Below are 27,806 nucleotides of genomic sequence, written 5' to 3' on the forward strand. Positions count from 1 at the left end.
TTTTTTGATGAGGTACAGCTAGCTGCTGTGGAGTCGCCTACAAAGTCGCCACTAGGCAGCAAATCTTAACCTCCCCATTTACTGAGAGCACTTTACTTTCAGTCCTGTTTTCTATTGGTATTTGTAATTCCAAGCCCTTTGCTTCTTTTTTGATTTTTCCCTTTAAATACTCTGTTTTTTGTTTATCCACGCTGACTGGGACTGACAATTAACCAGTAGTTTCACCAAAGTGTCATTGATTTGGACTAATTTAAATATTTATACAAATTTAAGATTCAATTGCATTTAATAGTTACCTTCTTGAGGTCACTCAAAACAAATAGTCTGCATACATTATATGATAGTTTTTTCATTGTTTGTTTTTTAAGACCAGGGCCTCATCACACACCCAATATTAATATGCTCAAATATTAATCTGTCCTAGGTAGTAGGATACCGATTAGGGTGTGTCCAGATCTGCTTTGGTGCTAATAAAAGCCAAGTAGCCTATTCTTTTTAAAAGAAAACTCACTAAAATCTACAAAAAATTATTATTTATGATGGTCTTTTTGATCAAGAATAAAATAAAAGATTGTTTAAAATCCTGGAAGGATCTTTTTAATGAACATAAATCTTGAATTTTTTATTCTAATATCCTGATTATAAATAATTATTTTAAACTTGACAGAAACATAAATATTTAAAAGCTGTTACCTTCTAAACCACAAAGAAACGGAGTAAGAGAAAACATTGAGCAAATGAAATTCAATGTAACAATAAAGTTACAGGGAAAAGTTTGCAATATTTAATATTCACTACAGATAAGACATAAAACAGATGGTTCTATGACCGTTAAGGCTAACAACACATTCATCTACCGCTGTATTAGGTTCACCTTGTAGTACTGGCTAAGACGATCTTTCACCTCTAAACTGCTATAATTCTTCATGAAATAGATTTCATGAAGAATTTAGCTGTTAGTCAGGCACTAACAGCCATCCCACTTTCAAAGTCACTAAAGTCCTCTTGCCTATTCATATGCTCACTTTTAACTTAATCTTCATTCTAGAATCTACATGCCTGAATGTGAAGTTGCCATTAAGAGTCAATATGCAAACTCTATACTTTTATATTAGGAGATGTGTTTGTGTGTACATTACTAGCTATCTGAATTAGTTAACAGCACTAAAACCAGCAACATGAGCTTATAAGAGCAGTGTTTCGTTTTTATTGCCTTGTAATATAACATTGGGAATAAATAAAGTACTCTGTAGGCTTTTAGTAGATCTTCTTTGAGCAGCGTTCAATCGCAAATGAGAACATGGAAAGAGTGAGTCGTCACTGCAGCTGGTTCAAGCAGCCATTGATAGATCTGCAGCGTGTGAGAGGAAGAGGGGAATAAAGGGAAAAGCTAGAATTACACGTTGTCTCTGTGCTGTTACAACCGCTCTCTCTCTCTGTGACTCTCTCTCGTCTCTGCAAGCTCACATAGTCACAACTTCAGCATATTGCAAACTTCCTGGTGTGTGAAAGCCAGACTCCCAGAAACACGGACTGCAGTAATTCAGCTTTAATTACCCGCTTCCGCCAAAAAAAAAAAAAAAAAAAAAAATCGCTTCAGTTATTTATAATTGTTGTCCTTATTTGGTGTGTGCATGTGACTGTGATCATGTTTTTTGCACCATCCTGCAGGAGCAGCTGGTCTGCTCACTCCGGTGCTATGGGAATCAGACATTCCTATTGATCTCCTGTTCCCAGGGGAGATGTGTTGGTGGGGCCGTGCGTGTGTGTGTGTGTGTGTGGGTGTAGGGGTGTGTGTGTGTGTGTGTGTGTGTGTGCGTGTGCCCACTTGCATACAACTCATCCTCTTTTAGCAGCATAATGTATCAGCAGGGAGATTTTGAAAGTTGAATTTTGTGCAAGAGTGCCACTGTCAGGTGACAGCAGAAACTACAAGACATAATATTTTCATAAAGCCCAAAGCAGTGTTAATTTATTCTTTCTCTGTGTCTGTCTGTAGTGTGCTGGTTGTTTACTCCTGAGTAAGGAGGAAAATGTAAGGATCGCTGATCTTTACTTCTTTCCGTAAGATCATGTTAGAAATGTCAATCCAAGAGGTATGTTACGATGTTCCCTGTGTGTGTTTTTCAGGTTGCAAACCTTGGAGGAAAAGATGGCCGAGTGAGTATGAAGGATGTAGATGTACTGGGAAGCTAAAATGAATGAAACTAATTAATGGGAAGCAATTAAAGGCTACACTTTGACCAAATAGCAACACGACACAGCATTCTGATTTCACGGCGCATTCACAAATAATCATCCGTCTTCTCTATCTCTCTGTGTCTCAGGGCGATGGTTGCTCAGGTCCAGTAAGTAAACTAGTCGTTTCCCACCCTCATGCTGCTTGCCTTTCCTTTTGTTTTTTGTTTTTTCTTTTTGCATAGCATACAGTGAGCTAGGATTGGCCTTTTTTCCCCCTCCTGCTTCTTGCCAAAAGTGATTTGTGAAAATTTGTGCCAACCAACTGTCTCTAACCTCAGTGCACAGATGGATCCAGGGGCCAGAAGGGCGAGAAAGGCGAGCCGGTGAGTGCCAGAGTTTCAGCCACAGGTTGCAGCAACACGTACCAGCGCTTTCCAACCCAGCTAAACCCCTTCAGCATTTTTGGGTTGATTCTTATGCAGAGCCTCATTTTTCAGGCATTCAGCCACAGTATTAATTATGCAGCTAGAAACCCTGTTGCTCTTTGTGTATTTTTATTTTACCAGTAGAGTGTTTATTAACCGTGCAAGATTGTAAATGTGTGGACCTGCAGGACGAAAGGGGGATTTAATGCAACCGACTAACATGTGTATGATTTAAGTTGCAAACATATTTATACCCCCTCAACATTTTTTTTTCACAGTTTGCACTTTATAACTGCAGAATCCAATGTAATTTGCTAGGATTTTATATTATAGACCAACATAAAGTAGGGCATCTAGAGAGAATGCAACTCACAATTATTTAATTACGATTAATTAAATTGAGCTTGTTAAACTTTTTTGCATGGCATACATTTGTCTGACTTGTCAACTTAATAAACATAATAAATTAACTTGAATAAACCTACTTTGATTACTTCTGACCAATTAATGGAGTATATGTAAATTGGATCACCTGTTCTGTTTGTTTTTCCCCCACTTTTCTGCCACACTGTACTCTTTATATAGTCTCACTATTCATTTTTTGGGCGACACTGTGAATACAAATCCATGGGATTTAGATCCGTTTTTGTAAAAACATATTTATTTATTTTTTTTGGACTTGGCAATTGCCCTGCTGCCATAAAAAGTCTGTGGTTGTATTTTGACAAAATGTGAAAAAACCTATGAGGTTTCCCCAATTTTAGAAAAGACCAGCTCCTTTCTCTGAGACTTTGTGTAAATGGGGCAGTTGCCTCTTGGTGTTAGCCCACGCAGGCTACTGACTGCTTACTATGTTTGCCATGCTCGAGGGGGCGTGAGTGTGTGTGTGGGGGTGCGTGTGTGTGTGTACGTTTTGTCTTCTTTTAGAGCCAAGTCATTGATCTTGGCCTTATCTCCGCTGATTGCCTCCACAGGGAACGGCTTCCAACCGGGGTCAGGCAGCTGGGTACAAGGTGAACAGTTGAAGAAACTTTTGGTGATTAATAATCAAGACGTAACCCCCTAATGATCATCCAATTAGATTCTAACCTCTCATTCTCTTGGTGGTTTTGTCCAGGGAGAAAAAGGTCAGAAAGGGGAGATTGGTCCGCAAGGCCTGACAGGAACACCAGGGAAGAATGTACGTGTTTTGTGCCTGTTTTCTTCAACACATCTAGAGCAAGTCAGACAGTAAGGTCAAAATACGGTTTTTACAATCGCATAAATAAGAGAGGACATCTCCGAGAGATGTTCACTCATCCTCCTGTGTGGCTACTTTTATCAGGCCTAAGCGGATATTTGGTAAACCCATGTGGTACCGCTCTCTAAACTCGGGCTCTCATTGATATCTGCCCGCTCCTGTTGCGTTAAGTCAACCTGCTAATGCCTGTTAGATTAGGCTAGAGCAACAAAGCTTGCACAATCAATGCCGCCTCATTGACTGGGCCGTTTGTCTCTCACACAGGCAGCCATCTATTCAGGAAGGCTTAAACCTTTTAATCTTCCCCCCTGAACGGTGCAATGAGCCCGCGAACTCATGCAAACTTTTGAGGAACAAATTACAGCCTTAGCAGGGCGCCGAGAGATTCCAGCAGTTTTTTCTGGCATCCGACGAACTCACATTTAGCATTTTTCTAACCTAAGTGCTTGTTGTAGCCAGATGGATTTGGTGGGGCGGGGGGAATAGATTTTGTTTTTAATTCCTCCCATCCATCTGACATTCTGAAAATGAATGCGCTCGTCGATGTGGCTTGAGTCAGGCAGGCAGAAAATATCACATGCACCACTGAAGACAATTCATCTCACAGGCTTTATGATAACCCTGTCTATTTTTCCTTCTGGTGAACGATGTTAAATAAATTAGAGAAATCTAAAAGACTTGAACATTTCTATAAAGCTCTGCGTTTTCTTTAACACCAACAGCCCTCGTTTTATTCCCCCTCAGAACACGCTGATGATGTCACTCTCCTCTCTTGTCTGTCACCATTTCCCAGGGTCAAGAACGGTCCATCTGCGTCGTCGGCCCCAAGGGACAGAAGGTTTGTCTGCCTTAACTTTTGGGCTTTCTGTCATCAGCCTGTCTGTCACATTCATGCAGCCCAGTTTGGATTTGCTAGAACCTGCTCCGGGTTTGTTTTGCCAGGGCACTCCGGGTTCGGTGGGTCCAGAGGGGTTAGCTGGGGAGCCAGGGAAGCCCGGACTTCCGGGTCTGCCAGGATTTGGAAAACCGGGTCCACCGGTGAGAGCACTTTTCCACAATGAAAGATTTGGTAAAAAAAAAAAAAATGCACTCAAGAGTAAATTGGATAATTTGCTTATCTTCACAGGGCCCTCCTGGCGATGGTAGAGGTGGGAAGGTAGGCTGTTTGCTTAAACTGTCTGATGAAATGATTGACATGCTGCAGTTGTAGCAGGTTTTAACACTCTTTAAAAGTGAAAAGAGATGTATTCTTATGTTTACTTACCAAACAATTGTACACTTTGAATCATTTTTAACAAAAGAATCTATGTGATCGCATTTATCCCAAACAATATTTGTGCTGATCAGTGAACGCATTCACGTCCCGATGTTTGGACATTAAAAATGTTAAAACAAATCAATCTACACCGAAAGATAAGCTTTTACAGTTGAGTCTGATTTGAAAGCTGAATATTTGATTTTCTTTTACATAACTCAATTCTGACTCTTGGTACTGTGAATGGGAACAAATTGGTGATGAGCACTATTAAACCCCTCCCCTTTCGGAGGGTCTAGATTAGATGCAGTGGGATATAAGCAATAGTTTGTGTCAGAGTTTTAACCTGCAAGATCACATAGCAGACCTGAACATTTTCTCGTTAAATGTGGTTATGAGTGTGTGATGAACCTCAAGGGCAAATGAACACAGTCATGCTTTAATCCATCAACCAAGGATCTTATTCTGTATTTGCCTCTTTAAAAAATTCCCCCGTTTTTGCTTTTTTGTTCCACTTAATATTTGAGATTATCGAACAAGTACGAATCATAAAGATCAACTTAAATACAAAAATCATTTACAAATGTTGAATTCAAGGAGGAGAAGTGAAAACAATATAATTGAAAGTTTAAAAATACAGGAATAGATAAAAATGTTTAATTTTTGTGTTTTCACAAGGAAAAGCACATCTTTAGCTTCTGCTAACATCAATATAGTTTTATTGACTTTTTGGGCTAAAAAAAAAAAACAACAACATTCTTGTTGTTGGTTTTCTTTTACAATTTGTTCATTCAAAGACAAGAAAATATAAAAGTGTTGGAGACATCTTCTAGGAGCCAAGAAGCACTCCTCCTTTTGAACTCTCTCAACACAACCAAGCAGCTCAAATTCTTACTTCAGTCCATCTAAAAACACCAAACTTAATGTCTGGGGTTTCACATAATTGCTGAAAACTATCACAACACGAAGTCGGGCCAACTCGGCGCCTTGAGAGCACATCACAAGACACACTTCACTTTCAATAGAAATAGTCTATACCACATCTCAATATTTTTTATTATCAATCAATCAAATCAGTCAAATTTTATTTGTATAGCACATTTCAGCAGCAAGGCATTTCAAAGTGCTTTACATCATATCAAACACAGAAACACAATGCAACATAGAATCAACAATCAAAACACAACATTAAGTCAGGCTCCATCAATAAATTTGTAATTGATTACTTTTCAAATACAATCCTAAACAAGTGGGTTTTTAGTCGAGTTTGCATCCATAGAAGGTTATCATGTGCCACATAATCTTTTTACAGCCTTAACAATAAATTGCTAAAAAAAAAAAAGTATAGTTTCTGGTATGTAAAGTGTAGCATAAGAAAAACCAAATCAATGTAGTTGTTAAAACCAATCAAATTTTATGACATTTGTCTGTGTGACACATTGTTTATTAAATTAATCCTACTGGTTTTCTTTTCTTCAAACCTTTACCTTCGCTGTAACATTCAAAATCAAGAGCAGTTTTCCAGGCAAATCTATTGTTTAGAATAAATTATAGTTATTAACCACACATTTTGAGAATGGTGGCTAATTGAACAAGAGTAGAAACAACCAGGCCCAACTTTTCCTGATCTTTTGGGGATTCTGCTGCCGGTTCCAAGCTAACCTTACTGACGAGATCAATTCGTGTTTCATGCTATCATATTCAGTTTCAACTTTCTATTTACAGGGAGACCCAGGACCGAAAGGAGAAGGCGGATTGCCAGGAGACCCGGTGAGAGACTCTTTTAAGCATTGATTGATATTCAGCAGTGCATGCACCAGCTTCCAATAGACTGTACTGTAATGACAAACTGATACATCAGTGTTTGACAGGGATTCTGTTGTTTTCCTAGGGACCAAGAGGCCCAGGAGGTCCAAAAGGAGAGAAGGTTTAATAATGCCACATTAACACAATCCTTAATCTTTTGATCTGTGTGTCCCTGCACTCCGATCAACACGCCACGTGTTTAATTTGTGTGCAAATCTTCAGGGTGACCCATGCGAAGTGTGCCCGGTGTTGCAGCCCGGCCCTAAAGGAGAGCCCGGATTGCCGGGGATCGGAGAGAGAGGACTCCCTGTAAGTACACCGGTTTGACGTGCCGTGTAATGTATTCCGCACCTGCCGGAATGTTCCGTTTTACATTTTTATGATCTCGTTGCATGTTTTATTACAGTTGTAGATAGGGGTGTGAGTCGCAGCTGACAATTGAACCCTGAGCGCTCGTGTGATAGCGTATATATTTAATCTTTCTTATCGTTCCGAGGAAAAGCGCAGCATTTACTTCCACCTCGGGGTTGTGTGTGCCCCTGTAATTCTTGCGGCGCTGCGGCAGCTTAACGGGAGAAGACGTGATACGCTGTCAAAGTTTAGTCACCAAGGCGAGGGGTTCATTCTTTCTGTCCCTCTAGTGAGTCCAAATTCTCTCTCTCTCTCTTTTTTTTTTTACCTTTTATAACTCCCACTTACTCCAGCAGGTGAAATGGGGAATGATTTGTGCAGGAGGGGTGATGGAATATAAATCTTTAGCCTTATGAGATTTTCTGTGCAACGATTTCCAATAGTGCCAGCATCAATCTGTCATACCTGGTTAGGGCACAGAGAGAGAGAACAAGGTAGAGCAGGCGAAAAAGGAGAGGTACAGTTATCTGGAAAAAGTCTTCGCTCCTTAAAGATTTCTTTCTTGCTTGCATTTATGTCACACTTGAATATTTCAGATCATTAACTAGATGTTAACATCGGAAATTATATACCGACGGAATGCAAAAAAAAAAAAAGTAAAAAGGCTGCTTTGAAATGAATTCATTTAAGTTCAAATTTCCTTGGTAATTTTTAAAATAGCTATGATCAGCCACATTTTCAGTCCAGTTTTACCTGCCAGTTCCACAACTGGTTACTGTCAGACCTTCACTTGGCTTAAGTAGAACATATATATAAAGAGCACATTATGTACAAAGAAATGTGCTGCATGGCCATTTCTAAAGCTTTGAGACTCCTATGAACCCCAGTTACAGCCACTATTCATACATGGAGGGAAAAAAAAAGCATTGAATGGTTGTGAACCTTTGCAATAAACGGCAGGTATAAAATTACTCTTCGTCAACTTCTTATCCAGGAGGTCACAAAAAGAAACGGGATTGATATCTGAAGAGCTGCAGGCCTCACTTACCAGATAGGTCGGTGTTTGTGATTCTGTAATGAGAGAATATTGGCAAGAAAAGTGAGACAGTTCTAGTTCAGTAACTCATGCTGGCCAAGTAAAATAAATAAATATCCGTCACATGTGCTAAAATGAACAAAATTCTTGATTATCCCCAAGACTTTTGAGGAAGTATTTGTGGCCATCAGTTACTTGCCTTAAACTCGAGCTCACTTTTTTAATTATCTGAAAAATGTAACATGATAAGAAAAAGAACTTTTGTACAGACCTTAGAGTATGGCTTCTCTTCAAACAAACATCTTGACATCTGTTCATTTCTTTTTACTTCCTTTTCCCCTTTTTTTCTTTGACAGGGTGTCGAAGGAGCAAATGGCAAAGCGGGACAGAAGGTATGGGGTTTCTTACCTGTTTGTTTGAATGTGTACTTAATTCATATTCTGCTCAAGTGTGACCTATACACGCTCATCTGCATTCCTCAGATATGCTAACATCAGCACTGTGTGAACACTCCTTCCCAGAGCAGATGCAAGCAAAACTAGCTGAACCAAATTGCACAAAATGCAAAAAAAAAAAAGTCCACTCAAACTCCCACATTCAGAACATCACGTCATGTAGGTCTGCAACTACAAAAGTCACTCAACTTTAGTCTATGACCCCCAAGTCCACGCTGCATCCACAGTCGCACTTTACCAATATGCGTCGACATCTGCCTAATTGCGGAGACCAGAATGCTTCCAGTGCCATGTTCAGACGCGAGATCATCGCGCAAACTGCCTTGGCAGGATGCGCTGGGATTTAATTTGAATTCTGTGCTTTTTGTGTGTTTTGGCAGGGAGAACACGGATCAGATGGCACCAAAGGAGAAAAGGTTGGTGTGGTGTCTGTCTTACGCCTGAAATTAAATATCTTCTCCTTCAGAAGCTTTCGCCATTAAGTTGTCAGCCAGATGTAGCTTCCAAATTACTTAACCGAACTTTGCAATTGTTCCTAAAAGACTTTTCCAAGCTAACCAAACAAAGTTTCAGTTTTTAAAATTAATTTTACTGTGATTTGCATCTTTGACGTATTTTGTCACATTAGCGGCCGCCCTTATATCGAGAGGGACAGCAAACCAATGCGACAAAGTGCTCTGCTTATGTTAGAACACATTTGACTTTATTGAGATACAAGCAACATGCTACACGCTGCGTGTGGAAGAAAAAAGTTACATTACTTTAAAGACACCATCCCAACTGTGGCATATATTGTGAGCATCATGGAGATAGAAGCCTTTCTTAGGCATGGACTTGAAAGATTTTCACAGTTGATGAAAAGAAGTATGGCGTTGACTACAGAGCAGTGATGTCAAAGGACTTTCTAAGGAGGTTCAATTTTCAGCAGGATAAGACCCATAGCCAAAGCTACAATGAAATGAGTTTTTACTGTAGCATATTTATGTATTAGAACACCCCCATTTAAACTCTGGAGAAACTTAAAAATGATTGTTCAGCGAAGCAATCCATACAATCAAACTGATATTTGTTAGCGGTGATTGTGGCTCAGTAGGTAGTTAGCTGTCTTGCAATCAGAAAGTTGTAAGTCTGATTCCATCTGCCTCCTGACACATGTTGACGTGCAAGATACCTAATCCTAAGTTGCTTGCTGATTGGTGTACAAATGTTGGCGAATGTGGCTCTCGTGTGAAGCACATCGAGTGCTCCTATGATTGGAAAAGCTATCAACAAGTTCAGTCCATCTACCAGTTTAACTGTTCACAAAGGAGGCAAAGATTTCTTCTCGGACACCTACTCCAAAAAACTTAAGTCAAGACTTAATAAGTTTAGAGCAGGAAAATGTAAATGCCAGGAACATTTTAGATTCTTTTTTTTTTCATTGACAAAATTGTAAATCGTTTTTTATTGTTGTTGTTTTTCTTCCACTTCAAGCCAAAAGCTACCATTAATTGGTAGCTTTTGACAGTCTTGCATTACGCTAGCGTTTGTGGCTGTAACAGGACAAAATGCAAAAAAGTTTGACTGCAAGAACGTATCTGCAGGTCACAGAATAAGATGTTAACATCTGAAGATATCACATGTGTTCTGTGGGTTTTAGGGAGAACCGTGTTCCGTGTGCCCCACCCTCGGAGAACTCCCACCTAAGCTCATCCCTCGTGGCCAAACTCAAACTCTGCAGCAGAAGGGAGAGAAGGGGGAACCCGGGATTGGACAGAAAGGAGAGCAAGTAAGAAAATAGTTTTCAGTGTTTAAAAAAAACAACCTGAAAGTGCATAAGCCTCGTTAAAGTAACGTATTGTCCTCTTTTTATTTCCCAGGGGGAGCCAGGAAACGTTGGTTTACCTGGCCTTAAAGGAGAGAAGGTAGTTAAAAGAAAAAGACATAGTGCTGCAAAGTAACAAATATGGATTGTATAAGTGAAGCCCATTCAATCGGTTTTTGGAGCACAACTCTTAATGATTGCATTGAGAAGATAATCACAGCGGTGCACTAATTTTAAGGCCCCAAACTGTCTCCCATAGGGATTTGTTTCTCAGCAGGAAGCTTATTAGCAAAAAAGCCAAGGTACTCAAAAACCAATATCATCTGACATGGCTGCCCATAGGGTGCAACTTAACTCTGAGGGGTGAATTACCAATTTAAAAAGCAATCCATTTTTATCAAAATGGGGAATTTCAGTGATCTTTTCTTTTTTTCCCCCTGCCTGTCTGCAGGGTAATGCCGGCAACGCGGGAGCTGCAGGAAAGCCGGTGAGTCCAGCCTCAGTTCTTTGAATTTTTTTTTTTTTTTTGTCTGTTTCTCAACCTGGTGATGTAACGAAATGAAATGTGGCCATGCAAACAGGGGAAACCTGGACCGAGGGGGGCTGCGGGGAAGGACGGACAGAGAGGTGCACAGGTAGGAGAAGTGGTTAACAGCCTTTGCAACTTTGTTATGAATCAAATACATTTTTTCCTAATTGTTTTTTTTTTTCTCCTCATTTTGTTTGCACTTTTTCATGTTGTATCCGAGAAGATAGATTCTTAAATTGACTCTTCAAATTAATTCAAGCTTTACAGCTGTAAATATTAAAATGAAAGCTGTACTTTGGTGTCTCCACACAGGCCAGATGAAATATTGTTGAACAGAATTTCCTTTTGCAGAAAATAAGAAAGTTTGCTTAAGAGTGACTTGACAGTGATCCAGAAACATGGCTGTTGTGAAAACATGTGTGTTGGAGACCCTCCAGCTCTTTTTGTTTGCTTCTTCCTTTGTATTCTCAGAGTAACAAATGTCCAGTCCTCTCCTCATCCTGTTTTGCTAATTCTTCCCTGTTGAATTAACACTTTGGCTAAAAAAACAAAACAAAAGAAAAACAGCTAAATATGCAATTTAGTATGAAACTATGCAGTAAGCAAAAATGCAATCATTGGCAATAGCTCAGTACAGATAATTCTAAGTCCTGACAAGAGCTGTTGAAAGTTCTTTCTCCCATTTTCAAACTAGGTTTATTTTTAATCACACTTTGATAAACGTCCCAGCTAGCTTGTGTGACATTTGATACTTAAAGGAACATGTTTGCACTTCTACCACTCCAGTTAACTACAGTGCTGCTTTTGGATGTCCTAGAAAACAAGATGTGACAGAATTGTGTTGACAACTGATGAAAAAAAAAAAAAAAGGGTGCTGCTGCTTTCCACACTTGATGGAATCATAAATGGTACTAGCCACCAGAAAACGTTGAAGGGTAATGTCTGGCCACTGTCCTTTAAATGGACAGACTTAAAGGACTTGAAAACTGATCCATCAAGTTTGGAGAAAACTTGATGGAGAAAACTAGTGTCAAAGTGTGGACTAAAATCCAAGATAAGCTGTCGTGTCATGAGATTAAGCAGTTCATTCATACTCAAAATCCTTCCAATTCGGCTGGAGTACGAACAATTTGGAAAGAGAAATGAGTGCCAGAAATCCTCTGGAGTGAGTTAGAAAAAAATTAGTTGACAGTTTATTGTATATGTTTGATGGCAGTTGCTGTTTCTAAGTGTGGTGCTGTCATTTAATAGGGTGGAGGAGCAATAACTTGTCAACACATGACCATAAATAGCATTTTCTCTTTTTATTAGAGTGAATCAATTTATGCTTTTCATTTGACAGCTACTTTTTGCATTTATTCTAGTTATCTTTGATATATATTTTTGATAATCCAAAAAATGTAAGTGTGAAAAAACATGAATAGGCTACATTTGTTAAATGGGAAACACTTGTTTAAAAAAAAACCCTATAAGAACCCATTTTGATACATAGACTTAAACAAAAATGCATAACCTTCAAATTTTTAATTTGTGATCTCTACAAACCCTTTTCAATTCAGGTGTACTTTTTAAGTAAAAGCATGTGCTGCTCTTTTTATAGAACAATGCTGGGAGCTGATATTAGCAGGTTAATTAGTCTGGCTAAAGACAGCCTGCAGCCAGCTGCTTAATGGAAAACACTGCTTGCAGTTTGCCAATGGTAGCTTTAAAGGAGCATGATTTAACAAGAGTGATGGGTGTCACTTCATTAGCTACTGCACCACGTCTGCCCATATCATGTTGCACAAGCTAAAGTCACTTAGTAACTTTTGGTGTCATTAAAATGATTTTAACTCCTAGGAGTGGTATGATGGAAAATTTTAGTAGTTTTCACTCTATAGTTCCTTTAAAATATGGATGACATTTGGTATCACACCATTCCTTGTTCGATGCTTTTTGTGGTTCCATCAACTGACCTTGAAGGCTACTTCATGGAAGCATCCAAGCGCTTTACTATAGAGCTACGATGACTCTTTCCAGGCAACTGTAAAATTGTCCGGATTGATTTCAAAGTCTAATCAGTTAGGCAGTTGAAAACATGAAAAATAGATTTCCTCCTCAGAGTATTTATTTTTATTTATTTTTTCATGTAAGCATTGGCAAATACAAACTGTGACTGACCTTTGTAACCTTTAATAATTCTGTTTGGTTTATATGCACAAGCCTGTACAATTTTATTCATTTACATGAGCATATTTTGTGATAACTTTATATAACACTTATTGAAAGAAATACAAAATGGTGGAAATATGGGGGGGAAAAAGGTGATGATTCCTTCCTGATCTTTCAACAGGGTGAAGACGGGAAGCCCGGTGTGGGAACCGCTGGCCCAAAGGGTGAGAAGGTGAGTGTGTGTGACTGTGTCAAGATGTCATTACGCCTGTTGCTATGCAGACCGACTTTAAGTATTTGTCCATTCACAGGGCGACTTTGGACCTGGCCCTCCAGGTCCCCCTGGACCTCCAGGACTTGGAGCTGAAGGCAAACAGGTATATCTGTTTTGAAAATATCAATAGGAAAAGCAACTTTTTAAAAATGTTTCTGAAGAATCTTATGGCACTAATGACATGGATTAACACCATTGCTACAGTATATTAATCCGAGTCACAGTCATTTATCTTTGCCAGTGGTTTTTAGTGCACGTTGTTTTTTATATCCTCATTAAACAAAGAAAAATATACACCCTGCTTAAAGAGAACACGGATAAGTTCCCTCGGTCATAAGCCAGTTTAAGTGCAAATAGTCAGTTCACAAAATAACATTTTTAGCTAATTCCACGAGACGAGCTTCTTTGTTCTGCTACGGAGTAAAACCGATTAGGCGCCATCTGGAAGAGTAAAAAGTTTACGATGCTGGAAAGATTTCAACCCCGGGGGCAAAATCTACCCTGATGCTCATTGTACAAACATAATATGCAGGGAATCTCGCCGAACCACAGAACAGCAGCTAAATAGTAAAAGACAAAAATCTCTTTTGGCTTCTGCCACCTATTCGGTTTACCTGCCGTGTGCTTCTGCCCTTCGCTTTATGTCAACGGTTTTTACTCTGTGTGACCAGACAGACGTTTGCGCCATGCTTGCAGCTCAGTGATTGCTCGTTGTTACTTTTAACAGGGACCATCAGGCCAGTCTGGTGCTAAGGGAGAAAAGGTACGTTTTCTATTATTTTGTGTACGTGCATTTACACACTTTGTGCTCCGGCTGCTAAACCCCAACCCCTGAGAAACATATTCCAAACATTTTGGAGCCCTGCTTTTGGCTGCTAAGTTAAAACCAACTAACCAAGCCTTCTGGGTATTGTGTCAGACTTTTTAAATAACTCATTGCCCAAACACTTTCGAAATCATGCATTTAAACGCTTTTCTAGTGAGAGAGGCCTTGATAATGAATCTTGAATAAGTAACACCAGCACAAGGATCAGTTCAAGTGATACTATTTTAATATTTCAGGCAGCTGGGGTACAAATAGTCCAGCTTCTGCTTCGCATTATACCTCGAAACTTATTTGGAATACTTTTATCATCCTGATAAAAAATCTAAGAAGAAAAAAAAAAATCTGTCAAAAACAAAGACAGTATGCCTTAAATTACCTTATACACTGGAATCACTCAACCCCAACTTCAAAGTGGAACTAGACAGTTGTTGAAATAATGAGGTCGTAACCACTTCCATTATTTGAGAGATAAATGAATAAAGCAGGAGTTGGTAACTAAGCTCCATTCTGTCGGCTCTGTTATTTTGAACAGAAAATGCACGGCTCCCGTCAAAACTAGAAGGGTTTCTGATTGTGTGTTTTGTGTTCGACCAGGGCGAGAGTGGAGAACAAGGAGACAAAGGATTGATCGGTGTCCCCGGAGTCCCTGGTTTGCCTGGAGACCCCGGTCAGGATGGATTAACAGGCTTGAAGGGAGAGAAGGTGAAATTAGAAGCTAGCAGAACATTTCAGTTCAACGTACCACAGTCTGATCCGCCTCTTCTGATGATTTATTCAGAAATATTAACACGAGTTGAAAATGTAGACACTTTTGCTTTTTTTTTTTATAATCGCTATTAATCCAATCTGTTAGGATGTTAATATATTTTGTCCAAAAACCGGCCATATTGGTTCTAGCACCCAAACATATGCAACTTTGACTCATCCTGAAGGTTTGTGTATCATGCTTTGGGTTTGTTTTGCCAGGGTGATTCATGTACTAGCTGTTTGTCTGCTGGCCCGGCGGTGGGTGACGGTGTAGCTGTGCCAGGGCCCAAAGGAGAAAAAGGAAATCCTGGGTCCCCAGGAGCGGGGAAACCTGGCAAAACTGTGAGCTGGAGTTCAGTTTAATTTTAGCTTTGCACTTTGAGAATTGCTCAACTCCCCAAAGTCTCAGTTTGTATTTGTTCTCTTTAGGGAAATCGTGGCTTGCCAGGTGTGCAGGGTCCCTCTGGTCCCAAAGGAAGCAAGGTGTGAATTGTACACATGTAGATATATATGGAGGATTTCATTTGACCTTTTATTTACTACGCTGTCATTCTGATTTGTGGTTCACCTTTCCCTCAATAGGGCGATGCTGGGGCTGCAGGAGTGGGCCTTCCGGGACCACAAGTAAGATTTTTCATTATTTTTTTTCACATTTAACACATAGCAGAGGATTGTTGAAGAGGAAGGAAAATTATATCTGATTTTTAAAAGTAAAATAGGTCTACGGTTGTGTTTTGGCAAAACAGGAAAAAGATTCAAAAAATGTTTTGCTTAAAATCCATCAATGTTCTCTGATGATTTATTTATTCAACTTCTGGGAAGTTGAATAAACTCTTCAACAATTAATCACTTGATTAATTGTAGAGAAAAAAAACTCAGTGTTATTTACATTAAAAACCTCCCCGCTTCTTTTCTTGTTGCTTCATTTTTTAAATATTTTTCCCAGGGCATTGAAGGACCAAGAGGTCTCCCAGGACTATTAGTGAGTTTCTCTTACACCTTCACATTCTGTATTTACCATGCTGCACATTTATAACCTGGTCTAACCTGTTCATCTCTTGAGGGACCCCCTGGTGTTACAGGACTGCCAGGTTCTGTTGGCCCTGCAGGGGAAAAGGTAGATTTTTGTATTAAAACTATGGCATTTTAATTTAGAAAAAAAATGCAAATTTTTTTTAAAAACTTTACTTTGCGTCTTTTTTTGTTCACAGGGATCAAGAGGTGATGCGGGACTCCCAGGGCCACAGGGACCACCGGGATTTGGAGTAGCGGGACCGCCGGTAGATTTCAATATGTCGTATTGGTGTAACAAGTCTTATTATAATCCTTTTATTTTGACTCTCACACAACGTGGCTGACTTTCGACTCGCAGGGTAAAGACGGAGCCTCTGGGCCCAGAGGGCTTCCAGGAGCTGACGGCGCACCCGTAAGTTTCCGTCTATTTTTACGTCTTCGTTCCATTTGCATGTTTATCTGTGTGCACATTTGCAGTTTAGGGAAAAAGCTGAAGTTTCAAGCTACACTTAATGTTTGGGTTCGGTTAGAAGTTTTAGTTTCCTTTGAGCTTTTTTTTTTCCGGGAATTGTTCTTGATTTAGGTATTACCCAGGATTTCTGCCTCGATCCGTAGGAGAGGCGATGTCTGCTCCCATTTCATTCTTACCCCCCTCAGCTGCACTCAGCTCACTTCCATGTGAAACAACAAAGAGTAACTTTATGTGTTTCTCCTTGTGTGTGTCTGCTTGTGTGTGTCCTTTTCTTGCAGGGATTTCATGGAGCTAAGGGGGACAAGGTAAGTCTACCATTTTGTTTGGATGACAGGAACTGGAAGGGGTTTGAAGATCAGGGGGCGGAACAGATGGTAATCACGAGAGAAGGCTTAACACCCTCCACTGACCGTGCCCGGCGTCACAGACACACTCACTCTCACGTACCCGTGCACATGCAGTCCCGCGGCTACAGATAAAGCATCAGTGGAGGTGACATGCGTGCCATTCTTGGCAGAGGAGGCGTTTTGCGGGCCTGAAGAGAGACGCTGTGTATGAGTAATAATTACCGTTTGAGTCAGAGCTGCAGGTCCAGACTGTCACTGAGGAAGGGAGAGATGAAGAATTAAAGAAGGCGGAGCTTTCGGGGCGTGGGACGTGGGACTCAAATGTTAATGACGGATAATTTAAATGTGAGAATAGATACTTTATTGCCCCCCCAAAAGGGAAATTTTGCTCAGTGAGTGAATGCATGACTCTAGCCATTTACATCAACTATTAAACAAGCAAAAACAACAACAAAAAAATAGCAAGTACAACACAATTTCAACAAAAACACACTTAAACACTGGCTAGATAAACACAGTGTCAACAATAACATCCTCTAAAGTTTCTGGCTTTTGTGCTCTTAACTTAATTATTCACCAGGGTTATCTGATTAAATTTCTGAAAATACAACCTGTAATTGTTCAAACATGTCCTCATGAACGAAACATAAAGGATTTACCAGTTGAGACCTGCTGACCATGAACAACAATTATTTTGAAAATGTAATGCCTCAGCATGCATTTACGAAATTGCTTCTGATACATAAGAGTGCTTTTTACCTTGATAAGAGATATCTATGTGGATAAATGTATTCAAAATTTTCCAAACTAACAACCAGCAGTATATTTGCGGTGGGCACTATTGTCCTCAGTGCACTTCTGTATTTGCGTTATACCACAAAACCAGCATTCAATATTTTACCATTAGCATGAATTAAATGCAGCTTTTAAGAAAGAAATACCTTTTTTCTGAATCACTTTTATGTATTTATCTCACGTCAGTCTGCAAGATACTTGTGCTCATTAACTCTCCGTACGTTAAAATTACTTGATCTCATCCAGAATTATGCACACACTCTGCCTGCATTGTTGAAAGTTGGAAGTGGCTCCAACAGAAAGCAGCTTGACCTATTTTCTAACGATTTCAGCCAGTAAATATCAGACCTCTTGGAGGAACTCATAGGCTGCTTAGAGCTTTGAGCGTTCAGTCCAACAGGATCGGGTGGTCATTAGTATTCGATAAAAGAAAAGGTGACATTTTCTGTTTTTCTGTTAATTATGATGAGGTTCTGCTAACAGCTAATGGAAATTGACATTTCAAATAAATGAAAAGTATGTTTAATACCTGTTTAAATGTTGTTTCGAAAAAGGTACTTTGAATCTAAAAAATTAGACCAATCGGAATGTATATCCAGCAAGATAAACAATATGACAATGACAGGGGTGAGTAAATTACAGTACATGACAAGCCACATATATCTGATATTTTCTCTGTCTGGTGCTGTAGTAAACCCTGGAAATCTTGAAGAACTGCTCATCACAACCATATTAATAGATAGTAAGACAATTGGCTACAAATCACATAGAAATTAGTGGTGTTCTTGGGCTAATTTGCAGACAAAATGATGATTCTGTTGTGCAAGCAGAGCTTAGCGAAGAGAAAACAGCTTTACTTGAACTTTCTTTAATTGCTCTATTTATACACCAATGTTGTAGGGGGAACGAGGAGAGTGTAACTGCAACCCGCCCGGGCCTACAATTGTAGGTGGACCTGTGAGTACACACTTGCAAAAACGCACACATACAAATTCCAAGAAACGCATGACAATATGCTGAAAATTCTAAGAAACTTCTGCACCGTGCTGTAGAAGACCAAGTATAGCAACACTACTTTCAAAGAGTTAATTGTAACTTAACAGGAGATCTATAAGGGAAGAAGAAGAAAAAAAAGCTGTTATTTCTTCTACGAGCCTTACTGCGGCTTGACATTTGTTGACATTTATTTTTAACATCACACTATTCATGCTGCTCTGATTTTGCCTGTCTGTGCCTTGCAGGGAGCCCCAGGAACCCCAACAAACACGTGGCAGCCCGGGCCTCAGGTCGGATCCGTTAACCAGCCAAATTGTGTGAAAAATCCTTATGTTTTGTTTGAAACCGTTTTCTCCTTTTTTTTCCTCCAGAAGAAAACAGAAGTCTTCAGTTTTTGTTTGACTAGGATTTTGTTTTCTTACTGTAGTGCTATTTGTGGTCTCTGTTTGTGTGTTGCAGGGCCCTCCTGGACCTCCTGGCCCTCCTGGCCCCCCTGGACCTCAGGGAGTCATTGGAATCCAAGGTCCTCAGGTAAAATGCAGGGCTTGTTGGATGGTGATAAGGATGTTTGTTTTATTTTTAGTTCAATTCAGGAGTTGCTCTATTTGTCTGAATTGAACTGCGAGTATGATACTGATGGAAACTTGTCAAACCCTTTTTACTTTTTCTACATTTCTGTGTTGTTTTGGACTCAACGGATTAGGTATTTTTTGAACAATATTCACACAATTTTCCACAATTGCATCCACAAAAGTACTTTCAAGTCTGTTAAGAACTAGCAGCCTCAGAATTTAAGCACTCTGAACAACAAAGAGTTGCTGTATATTTTTGCTTACTTGTTCCACATTGAAAGTGTCATTTAGGCTTTTGTATTTAAGTTGAAGTGACAAAAAAAAGCAAAAGAAATCTGTGGAGGAGAAAAACACTTTCACTGTACACCAACATGACCCCATAAGGAGACAAATGTTTGTCATCTCTATTACGTAAAAGTCATGAATTGAACTCCAAACAGACAGAAAAAACATCACAAGAAAACCTATTTTAAGTTGGAAGCATCACTATAAAAATTATAGCCTAGGCTTTGTAATTGTGGAATACAGTGTGTGAAAATATATAATATCATAAATACCATATTGAGTCTGAAATGAAAAAAAAAAGACATGTAGAGAACATGTAAGGCTCTGAGAACTTTCCAGCATCTCTGAATGACATAGGCTTTCAGCTTGGGCCTTTGGGTACATACTGAAAATAAGGCTTTTACATGCTTTGCTTCTTTAGGCGGTCCATGAAGTGCATGTAGGATATGGAATGACGATAAACCAAAAGTATGTCTGCAAAAGCTTGAACATAACCAGGTTAAAAGGAGCAAACAAACTTGATAAAACACACTAACCCCATCTGGTGCTTCAAGCCTTTAACCCAAATGGGAAGCAACTGAGCCAGCTTTCGTAATGTCTGCCGAGACATGAACAGTTATTTGAAGGTCTGGCTTAAAGTTCAAAAAGTTTGTAAAGTTATTCAATGCTTAACCACGAATTTAACTAATTTCTAAAGAATGTTTTCAGAGAAACAGACCTTCAAATAAAGTGAAAACGCTGCAAGAGTCAAAGGTGTAAGTAGAGGTATCAGAAGTGGGGAATGAATTGATAAAGCCATGTCTATTCAAACATATTTGGGCATAAGACTTCTTTTTTGGTCATTTTCACAAGATATGGCAGGACAAGGAACTGGTTTCATTGTTTGACCCTGCCCCTTTGACTCTGCCTTTAACCACTGGTGGAGATGGGAGTGGCCAGCCCTTGATTGGAAACAAACTAGTTCAACCTCAGTTCCTTCTTTCAGGGTATCCCTGGAAACGACGGCATACCGGGTTTGCCTGGAAAGAGCGTAAGTAAAATTAGTGAAAAACGGATGAGAGGTGCTTCTTCAGATTTGATGTGTTGGGGCCTATGTTTAATTTTATGAAAATAGATAATATATGTATATATCTTTTTGGGGAAATTGAAACAGTAGCCCACACTCCCATGATGGCCTTTGTGAGTTATGGAAGTTGTAAGAAGGTTTTTCTCTAAAATATTTGAGAAAAGTATATTTTTCACTTTCTAAATGTATAATACTGGTGCATCTCTCCCATGAACACCACCACATTTTGGACTTGTGATAAGGGGCAGCTGTCACAGAGTCCAGCCTGTCCAGATAGCCCTACCACAACATCCCCATCCACCCCTACCACCACATCAACAGAGACAAAATGCCTCAAAGGCCACATAATCATAAACTTCCACCAGACCGACTTCTCTATGGTCAGGATAAAAAAAATTTAAAAAGCACTTTTCTCCTGAATATGAGATTCATCAATTAGTAGGAGCCTGAGAGATTGGGAAGTGGGGTACTTCAACAGCTGGAGGACACTTTTTGTTCCCGTTTCTTATTAATTAGGATCATCAGTCTGGTCTGCCACACTGTTGTTTCAACTCTCCATGACACACAGAAGAAAAGTGACAACATTTGATAGCCTCACAATATCCAAAATCCTCAGCATCATAGTATAATTCTTAACTACTCCTTGCAACCTGTGACAATAGAGTTTTTGAACTGTCTCCGTGGCCTGTGCCATAGCTATGGACTCACTTTTGCCAGGTTTTCTGATTCTGTCTTGTCCACAAAGGACTTTGTGGACAAGGACTGAAACCCCAAAAAATCATAGCCGCCAGGCACTAAAGTAGTGCATGCTATTAATTACCAAATGTATGAAGAGATCTTATTTATCTATTTCATGCTGCTATGAAGCATAGTGATTTATAAAAGAGAGTAAATCTGTATGGAAGCAAATCCTTAAATTCATGAAGTTATGAAAATTTAATGAGGTTAGGTTCTCCTATCTAAGAGGGGGAAAAAGGTAAATTTACCTTGAATTAAAATTTTGGATATTGGTCCTGTCTTTTTTTTTGCCCCCAGCAAAAGGCAGAATATTAGTGATGGATTCCCCAGAATTCTTAACCATCTTCATAATTTTTGGATTGCTGGTGCACTTAACTACATTACTGTTTTGGCATGCGGGCATGACTTGCACTTGGTGTTAAAAAGAAAAGTCAGAATGAATTTGTTATTAGTCACTCAAGAAGTGATGAGGAACTGTCTCCTTGAAACTTTACATAAAAAAATATGCTGATTATTTTCAGGAGGTCTGAGAACCTAATTATCTAGCAGAAAATCAATTGGTAATATTGAAGAGGGAAAAAATATCTAGGTGAATTGAATTTATCTGTGGTTTGTGATTGCCTTTGTGGTCTATGTTGTATTATGTGTTATGGCTTAATATCTATGGGGAACATCTGCAAACACCATCATTTGGTGGTGGTGGATTATTTTCTGGGGTGCAGGGAGTAATAAATCTATAAAGAAAAGTGGAATTTTTCACTTTCACCATTAAATGAACACAGAACTGTGCTTATGTATAAAAAAAACTGTGATGTGTAACTGCATAATTTGAGAGAGTGAAGATTTTTTGAGAGCGCTAATTCCTATAGATTGATGAGAAAAGAACCAACAGTGGAATGCTTTGGACACACTCATGTTCTTGTTTAATGTTTTCTTTTTCCTGTTTTTTTCTTCAAAATAATCCCATTACTTTCTTTCTAGCCTTCAGCAGGTTTTATTTTTCTGAAGGGAGCTGCTTTTCTTCTTTTTCTCTCAGGAAACAAACAGATTTTTAAAACATTAGCGCAAGCAGCTTTGAGATGTTCAAAAGTTAGCCATTTGCAGACTGTAATGAAGAAAAGAACTCTCCACAGTGGCATATAATTACAGGAAACCTTCCTCTGGGCAAGTCTACTAATGCACAAGGCCTTGTTCTAACCAGAGTAATGGTCAACAGTGTGTTGCATAAAACAGTTGTCCTGGCTAATGGGTTCAGTTTGAGCAGAGTCAAATGAAGCTGTAATGACTTTGATAACAGCCCAGGTGCTATTGACAGACACTCTCAGGGGAAAGGCTCCTCTTTTTTTCTATATCTTTTATAGAGCTGACTGTCACAGTAAATGTACTCGGTGTGCGAATGAACAGCTTTTGTTTAGTGGAGATAGTGAATATATTCTTCTGGCTGCATATGTCCCCTCGATTGCAAAACTCTGACACTGTTGCATCTTTTTTTAGGGTAGTCAGAAACACTTCCTACGGCAATGCTCTTTATAAATCTGAGTTGGCAACATGAGCGCCTGCCGACATTTTACTCAGACTTTTTTTTTTTTTTCTCAGAGGTTGTGAGGTGTATTTCTCAATATAAGGCTGCACAGTAGTGCATTGTTGCCTTGCAGCAAAAAAAAAAAGGTCCTGAGTACGAATCCTGACCAGGACCTTTCTGCATGTAGTCTGCATGGTGTATTTGTGGGTTCTTCGCAATAACTCTGAATCCCTCCTTTATTTAAAAAAAAAAAAAGCATATTATGTTGATTAGCTTCTCTGCCGTTAAGTGAGAATGTGTGCATGTATATCAGTTTGTTTTGTGTGCCTCTGTGTGGCTTGGTGACCTGTGACACCAACACTGCGTTGCAATAAATCGACAAACACTAACCAACTACTTTACAGTGTCAATTTTGAAACTTTGCTGTAACACAAAAGTTCTTCAAACGCTTTGCTGTGCAAATTTTATCCTGCATAAACATTTGCTTTAAAGCACTGACTTAAGCCATAAACGTCTTATGCTTTTCTTTTCGTTTCTATTTTTTTTTACATAAAATTTGCCCATAAATAGGACCCACAGTGATGCCAATAGTTTAATTCACTCATTCTCCAATCTGACTGTTTTTTTGTCTATTTCTGCTAATATACTTTTTACTCATATGTAGTTTTCACAACTTTATTTAATGAAAAACTGAAATATTTTCTTAACATCTGAGTAAAATGGTTGGTTTTTCTGTTACAGCAGGGATGTCAAACTCCAGTCCTGCTTGTTTTAAACGTGCCCCAGCTCCAAAATAGTTGATTTTAATGTTTGAATCAGCTGCTTACCATGTCACCAAGTTCTACAGGAGCCTCATGAAGATGTATGCGTTTGATTCAGATGTGCTGAACCAGGAGATACCTAAAATATGCAAGATATTAGCCCTTAAGGACAGACTTTCAATCCTATGACACTAATGAGGAAAAATATTTCAACTTTTCTTCAGTTGCAGTCTTCATGACATCAAGTTATTTGAATGCTGAAAGAATAAACTGTGGAATAAAAAAATAAAATAATAATTAAAAAGACATCTTTTCATCTAGGCAAATCTCTTGGTTTAAATGTAATCTTTTTTTTTTCAGTCCTGTTCACTTTGACATCACAGTAAGACATGCGGAGCTTTGCTAGGAAAACGGCACTTTGCACCGAGTTTTCTGATGGAAAAGATTTGTGGCGATGAAGTGAAGATTACCCCATCGATTCTGCGATTTCAGCAGCTGGATGAAATGGTATTTCTCCAGCAAGTTGCAAAAGTGACAAAAAAAAAAAAAAAAACCAGCTCGGAGTTCAGATAAAAACGAGATAGTCTGCTAGCAGGTGGATGAATAAGGATGGTGTTGGATAAAAACAGACACGTCTGTGTGTTAATTCAGGCCAGGAAGGCTGCTGTCTGAAAAAGGCTGTTTCCTCTGATGAGCAGTGTGTGCTAATTTTAACAGCGTGCCGCTTTGGCAGGTTGAATGTGAGTAATTTTGTTCAACCGGATGGGTGTCAATCAGATTACAAATGTGCAGTCAATTTTCAAATGTGGAAAGCAAAACATCAATCACGAAAAAGTGTTTGTGTATGTGTGTGTGCACATAGTTTACCTTTCATTTGACAAAAAAACACCCGTACAGGATGAGGAGGAAACATCGTCTTACCGGTTTGCTTTTTCATTATACTCAGAATATGTAATTTTTTTTTTTTCATTTGGCTGCAATGCTTCAGCCTTGAAAGAATTGAAAATGCTCAGTCCCTCGTATAGCTCTGAATTTCCTTATTAGTTGGTTAGAATGACATTTGAAGTATAATTAAGTCAAAAAAAAAGAGAAGTGGACTGTTTTGAGGCGATTTGAGTGATTGTGAAGAAATATCTTGAAGGCTAGATTTCTGTTTGGTTTTTTTCCCCCTTTTTTTCAAATGTTGAAATGAATTTAACTGAATTTCTGTTCCTTCACGTAGAGCTATACTGGACCACAAATGCCTCAAGATACAAATATAGATGTGGGAGACGTAAGTACGAATCATTTAAGCACTCATGTTCTAATGTGCCATTCTGTGGTCTTAGGATGCATAGGAGTGTATATGAGTAAGTTTATGTTTTATCCAAAAGTCATTTCAAGTAAAAGAAAGAAACTTGTGTGTTTTATAGATTCTCTATGCATAGAGGAATACAGTTCAAGCATTTGTTTCTGGTCATTTTGATATCAAAAGCTTACAGCTAAAAAAAAAAAAACAAACTTGAAATTTAGTATCTCGGAAAATCAGAATATTCTATAAAAACAATAAGAAAAAAAAAATTTTAAATACAGAAATGCTCATCTACTAAAAAAATCCTTGTATTGTACAGTATACACACTCAACGCTTGGTCTGTCTTAAAAATAGTGTCTTGTTCTACCATTTGCTTTGCACAGAGTCTGGACTTTCAGCTGTTTAAAAACAATTGTTTGCAAGAAACATTTGTTCAGCTGACGTTTTAATTTTTACCCAAACGCTAACAGTTGGCCACGACCTACGTAGTGGGCCAGCTTGATGGCATGAAGCTTACTGGAAATTGCCATCCCAAAGAGTAAAGTGCCAAGCTGAGGAGGTGTTTGTTGATGTTAATCCAATATTTCGAGGTGTGACCAACGTGGACTGAACGTCTTTGTTAACTTCCTCCACTGCCATTGCTAAAACTGCTACAATTCTACAACAGACATCATCATCATTCACGACTCCTCCTTCTGTTCACCGATTGGCCCCGTTGAAATTCAAACCTGCATCAATCCCAAACAGGCACTCCTGATATTGCCTTTGGTTCAAGTGAATCTACCCTAAACTGTCGTTGCCTCTCAGTCTTCTGAAGATGGCAGGTATTCCTGCTCCATGTGCCACAACACGTACTCCGTTCTCTCAATTTTTCATTACTCTGCTTGGATACAGCTCCGTTTCAGCTGGCAGCTCCTTTAACGATGACCTTTTGTGACCCTCCTCGTCAATGACTCTCTGCTGGGCAGCTGTCAAGTCAGCTACCTTCTTCAAGACTATGTGGAGCATAATTTTCCCATAATTCTAGTATTACTTTTTTTTAAGCGTGTAAGCCCTAATCATCAAAATGATCAGAAATGAAGCACATGAATTAAATTTGGAATAAATTTAATTCATGAATGTGCATGAGTTTTAAGCTTTTGAACTGAGGACGGCATTCTAACTTATCGAGGCGCGCCTCTGCAGCATGACGTGTCAGCGAGCATCCTCGTGTATATAGAAATAAACTATTATTTCTATGTGTGCGACACAGGAGGATTGTGGAGAGGGCTGTTCTCAGGGGCTGCCAGGGGTCCCGGGCATGGCTGGTGCCAAGGGTGAAAAAGGAGACCAGGGCAAGCCTGGTGCAACAGTCATGGACAGCTGTGACAGGGTGAGACTTTGTGGGAGCGGGTTTTCTTGTTGCAATGTTTTCAGCCTCTCTGCATAGTTCCCCCTCCACCCTGGACTTGGAATTATATGCGGCGTTTCCAGTACCGCAGTCACCGCCGTGATGAATGCGAAATGACAGTCCATCGTTTTGCATTGTGTTCGAGAGTGCATGGCCTGTTGTGATCCGCTCTCTGTGGAGCCAGCGCTCTAATAACTTCTCTCGTCTACCTTTATAGTGTTTGGAGAGACTGCAGAGGACACAGGCGACTGAAGCGACGGTTTGTTTGAAACTGCTGCAGTAATAAGGATTACCCAACATGTATAAATATACAGTGCTGTGCTAAAAGTGTGACTATCCCTTGAAGAATTTTCATATTTTTTCACATTACGTTCAGAAGCCTCTATGAAATTTGCTTGGATGCTAAGTGAGAGACCGTCACAAAGCAGTTGACTGTTGACGTGCGCTTTGTTTTATTTTGGGTATGTCGGAGTAAAGGGGGATGAATACAAATGCGCACATATCTTTTCTGAATTTATTTTTTTTTTTTCCCTTTTTACAATGATGCACTACTTTGACTTGGTCTCATATAGAATTCTGGGAAACAAACACGTTGATGTTTGGAATGCAATGTGGCAAAAATATGAAAAGGTTCAAGGGAGGGAAAAACTACTTCTGCAAAGCACTGCTTATATACAGTACGTGTGAAATCCATACACCGGTATTTGATTTCCTTGCAGGGTGATCGATCTTGCACCGGAACACCCGGAATTCCAGGAGTGCCTGGAGCAACGGGAATAAAAGGAGACACCGTGAGTGTCCTTCCCAGAGTGCCTGCTGGATCTAACACATTTCTTCTATCGGCCATTTTTCTGTGTCCTAACAAACTTGAAAAAGAACAGATTTACCTCTCTTCCACTTCAGGGTTCTCCGGGAGAGAGGGGCTCGCCAGGACCGCCAGGAATCATGGTAGGGATCATTCAAGGATCATCTTCATTTGAAAGCAGAGAAACCTGAACTAACTTGTGAGGTTTTTAATAGGAGTAGTAGTTACATCTCCCTTGTCTGAATATCTGTTCAGAGAACTCATCTGCTGGGTGACGCTTTTATTAAAATCCTCACACATTTTGACTAACTTAACCTTCTGTGAAATTTATGAAAAAAAGTTAAAACAGAAAAGTTTAGCGCACTTTGCAGTCATGTAGTATTTTTGGAAGAACTTTAGTGAGCGGGGGGGAAAAAAAGGGATTCATTTCTTTGTTATCATCGTTTTTGAACAGCACCGCTGGGTTTTTGTCTCAAAGCCCAGATTTGAAGTGACTTGATATAAATGGAGTGAGTGCACGCCACTTCCTGTGTGGTCATAGAGCCCCCTGGTGGCACATTGAGGGAACAAAAAAAACAAACCTAATCCTTCTATCTAAACTAATATTGTTATAAATGCATAATTCCCAGAGCAGAATCTAGGTTGTGTTGTTCACTTTCAAGAATAAATAG

The 27,806-nt window shown here is 39.3% G+C and overlaps 1 protein-coding gene across 7 annotated transcripts in view; it reads left to right on the top strand.

The window, feature by feature from the left end:
• The window catches only part of col16a1 (collagen, type XVI, alpha 1), a 98,946-nt gene that overhangs the window by 55,614 nt on the left and 15,526 nt on the right, over nt 1–27,806 (top strand). For 2 of the 7 annotated variants that reach the window (XM_032580180.1, XM_032580175.1), the window contains exons 10-48: nt 2,000–2,035; nt 2,131–2,160; nt 2,328–2,348; nt 2,520–2,564; nt 3,581–3,619; nt 3,724–3,786; nt 4,640–4,684; nt 4,789–4,884; nt 4,973–5,002; nt 6,827–6,871; nt 6,993–7,028; nt 7,130–7,216; nt 8,651–8,686; nt 9,130–9,165; nt 10,389–10,517; nt 10,609–10,653; nt 11,005–11,040; nt 11,135–11,188; nt 13,415–13,465; nt 13,545–13,610; nt 14,235–14,270; nt 14,928–15,035; nt 15,300–15,422; nt 15,510–15,563; nt 15,663–15,704; nt 16,027–16,062; nt 16,144–16,197; nt 16,292–16,360; nt 16,453–16,506; nt 16,845–16,871; nt 18,609–18,665; nt 18,950–18,994; nt 19,164–19,235; nt 20,547–20,591; nt 24,871–24,921; nt 26,193–26,312; nt 26,548–26,589; nt 27,050–27,121; nt 27,234–27,278. In XM_032580180.1, coding sequence (XP_032436071.1) covers nt 2,000–2,035; nt 2,131–2,160; nt 2,328–2,348; nt 2,520–2,564; nt 3,581–3,619; nt 3,724–3,786; nt 4,640–4,684; nt 4,789–4,884; nt 4,973–5,002; nt 6,827–6,871; nt 6,993–7,028; nt 7,130–7,216; nt 8,651–8,686; nt 9,130–9,165; nt 10,389–10,517; nt 10,609–10,653; nt 11,005–11,040; nt 11,135–11,188; nt 13,415–13,465; nt 13,545–13,610; nt 14,235–14,270; nt 14,928–15,035; nt 15,300–15,422; nt 15,510–15,563; nt 15,663–15,704; nt 16,027–16,062; nt 16,144–16,197; nt 16,292–16,360; nt 16,453–16,506; nt 16,845–16,871; nt 18,609–18,665; nt 18,950–18,994; nt 19,164–19,235; nt 20,547–20,591; nt 24,871–24,921; nt 26,193–26,312; nt 26,548–26,589; nt 27,050–27,121; nt 27,234–27,278 — 2,178 coding nt within the window. Of the gene's footprint in view, nt 1–1,999; nt 2,036–2,130; nt 2,161–2,327; nt 2,349–2,519; nt 2,565–3,580; nt 3,643–3,723; nt 3,787–4,639; nt 4,685–4,788; nt 4,885–4,972; nt 5,003–6,826; nt 6,872–6,992; nt 7,029–7,129; nt 7,217–8,650; nt 8,687–9,129; nt 9,166–10,388; nt 10,518–10,608; nt 10,654–11,004; nt 11,041–11,134; nt 11,189–13,414; nt 13,466–13,544; nt 13,611–14,234; nt 14,271–14,927; nt 15,036–15,299; nt 15,423–15,509; nt 15,564–15,662; nt 15,705–16,026; nt 16,063–16,143; nt 16,198–16,291; nt 16,361–16,452; nt 16,507–16,844; nt 16,872–18,608; nt 18,666–18,949; nt 18,995–19,163; nt 19,236–20,546; nt 20,592–24,870; nt 24,922–26,192; nt 26,313–26,547; nt 26,590–27,049; nt 27,122–27,233; nt 27,279–27,806 lie in introns of all 7 variants that reach the window. The other 5 variants (XM_032580181.1, XM_032580177.1, XM_032580176.1 and 2 more) reach the window with 5 other exon arrangements.

Source organism: Xiphophorus hellerii, chromosome 13 (assembly GCF_003331165.1).
Source record: "Xiphophorus hellerii strain 12219 chromosome 13, Xiphophorus_hellerii-4.1, whole genome shotgun sequence".
Classification (NCBI taxonomy): Eukaryota; Metazoa; Chordata; class Actinopteri; order Cyprinodontiformes; family Poeciliidae; genus Xiphophorus; species Xiphophorus hellerii.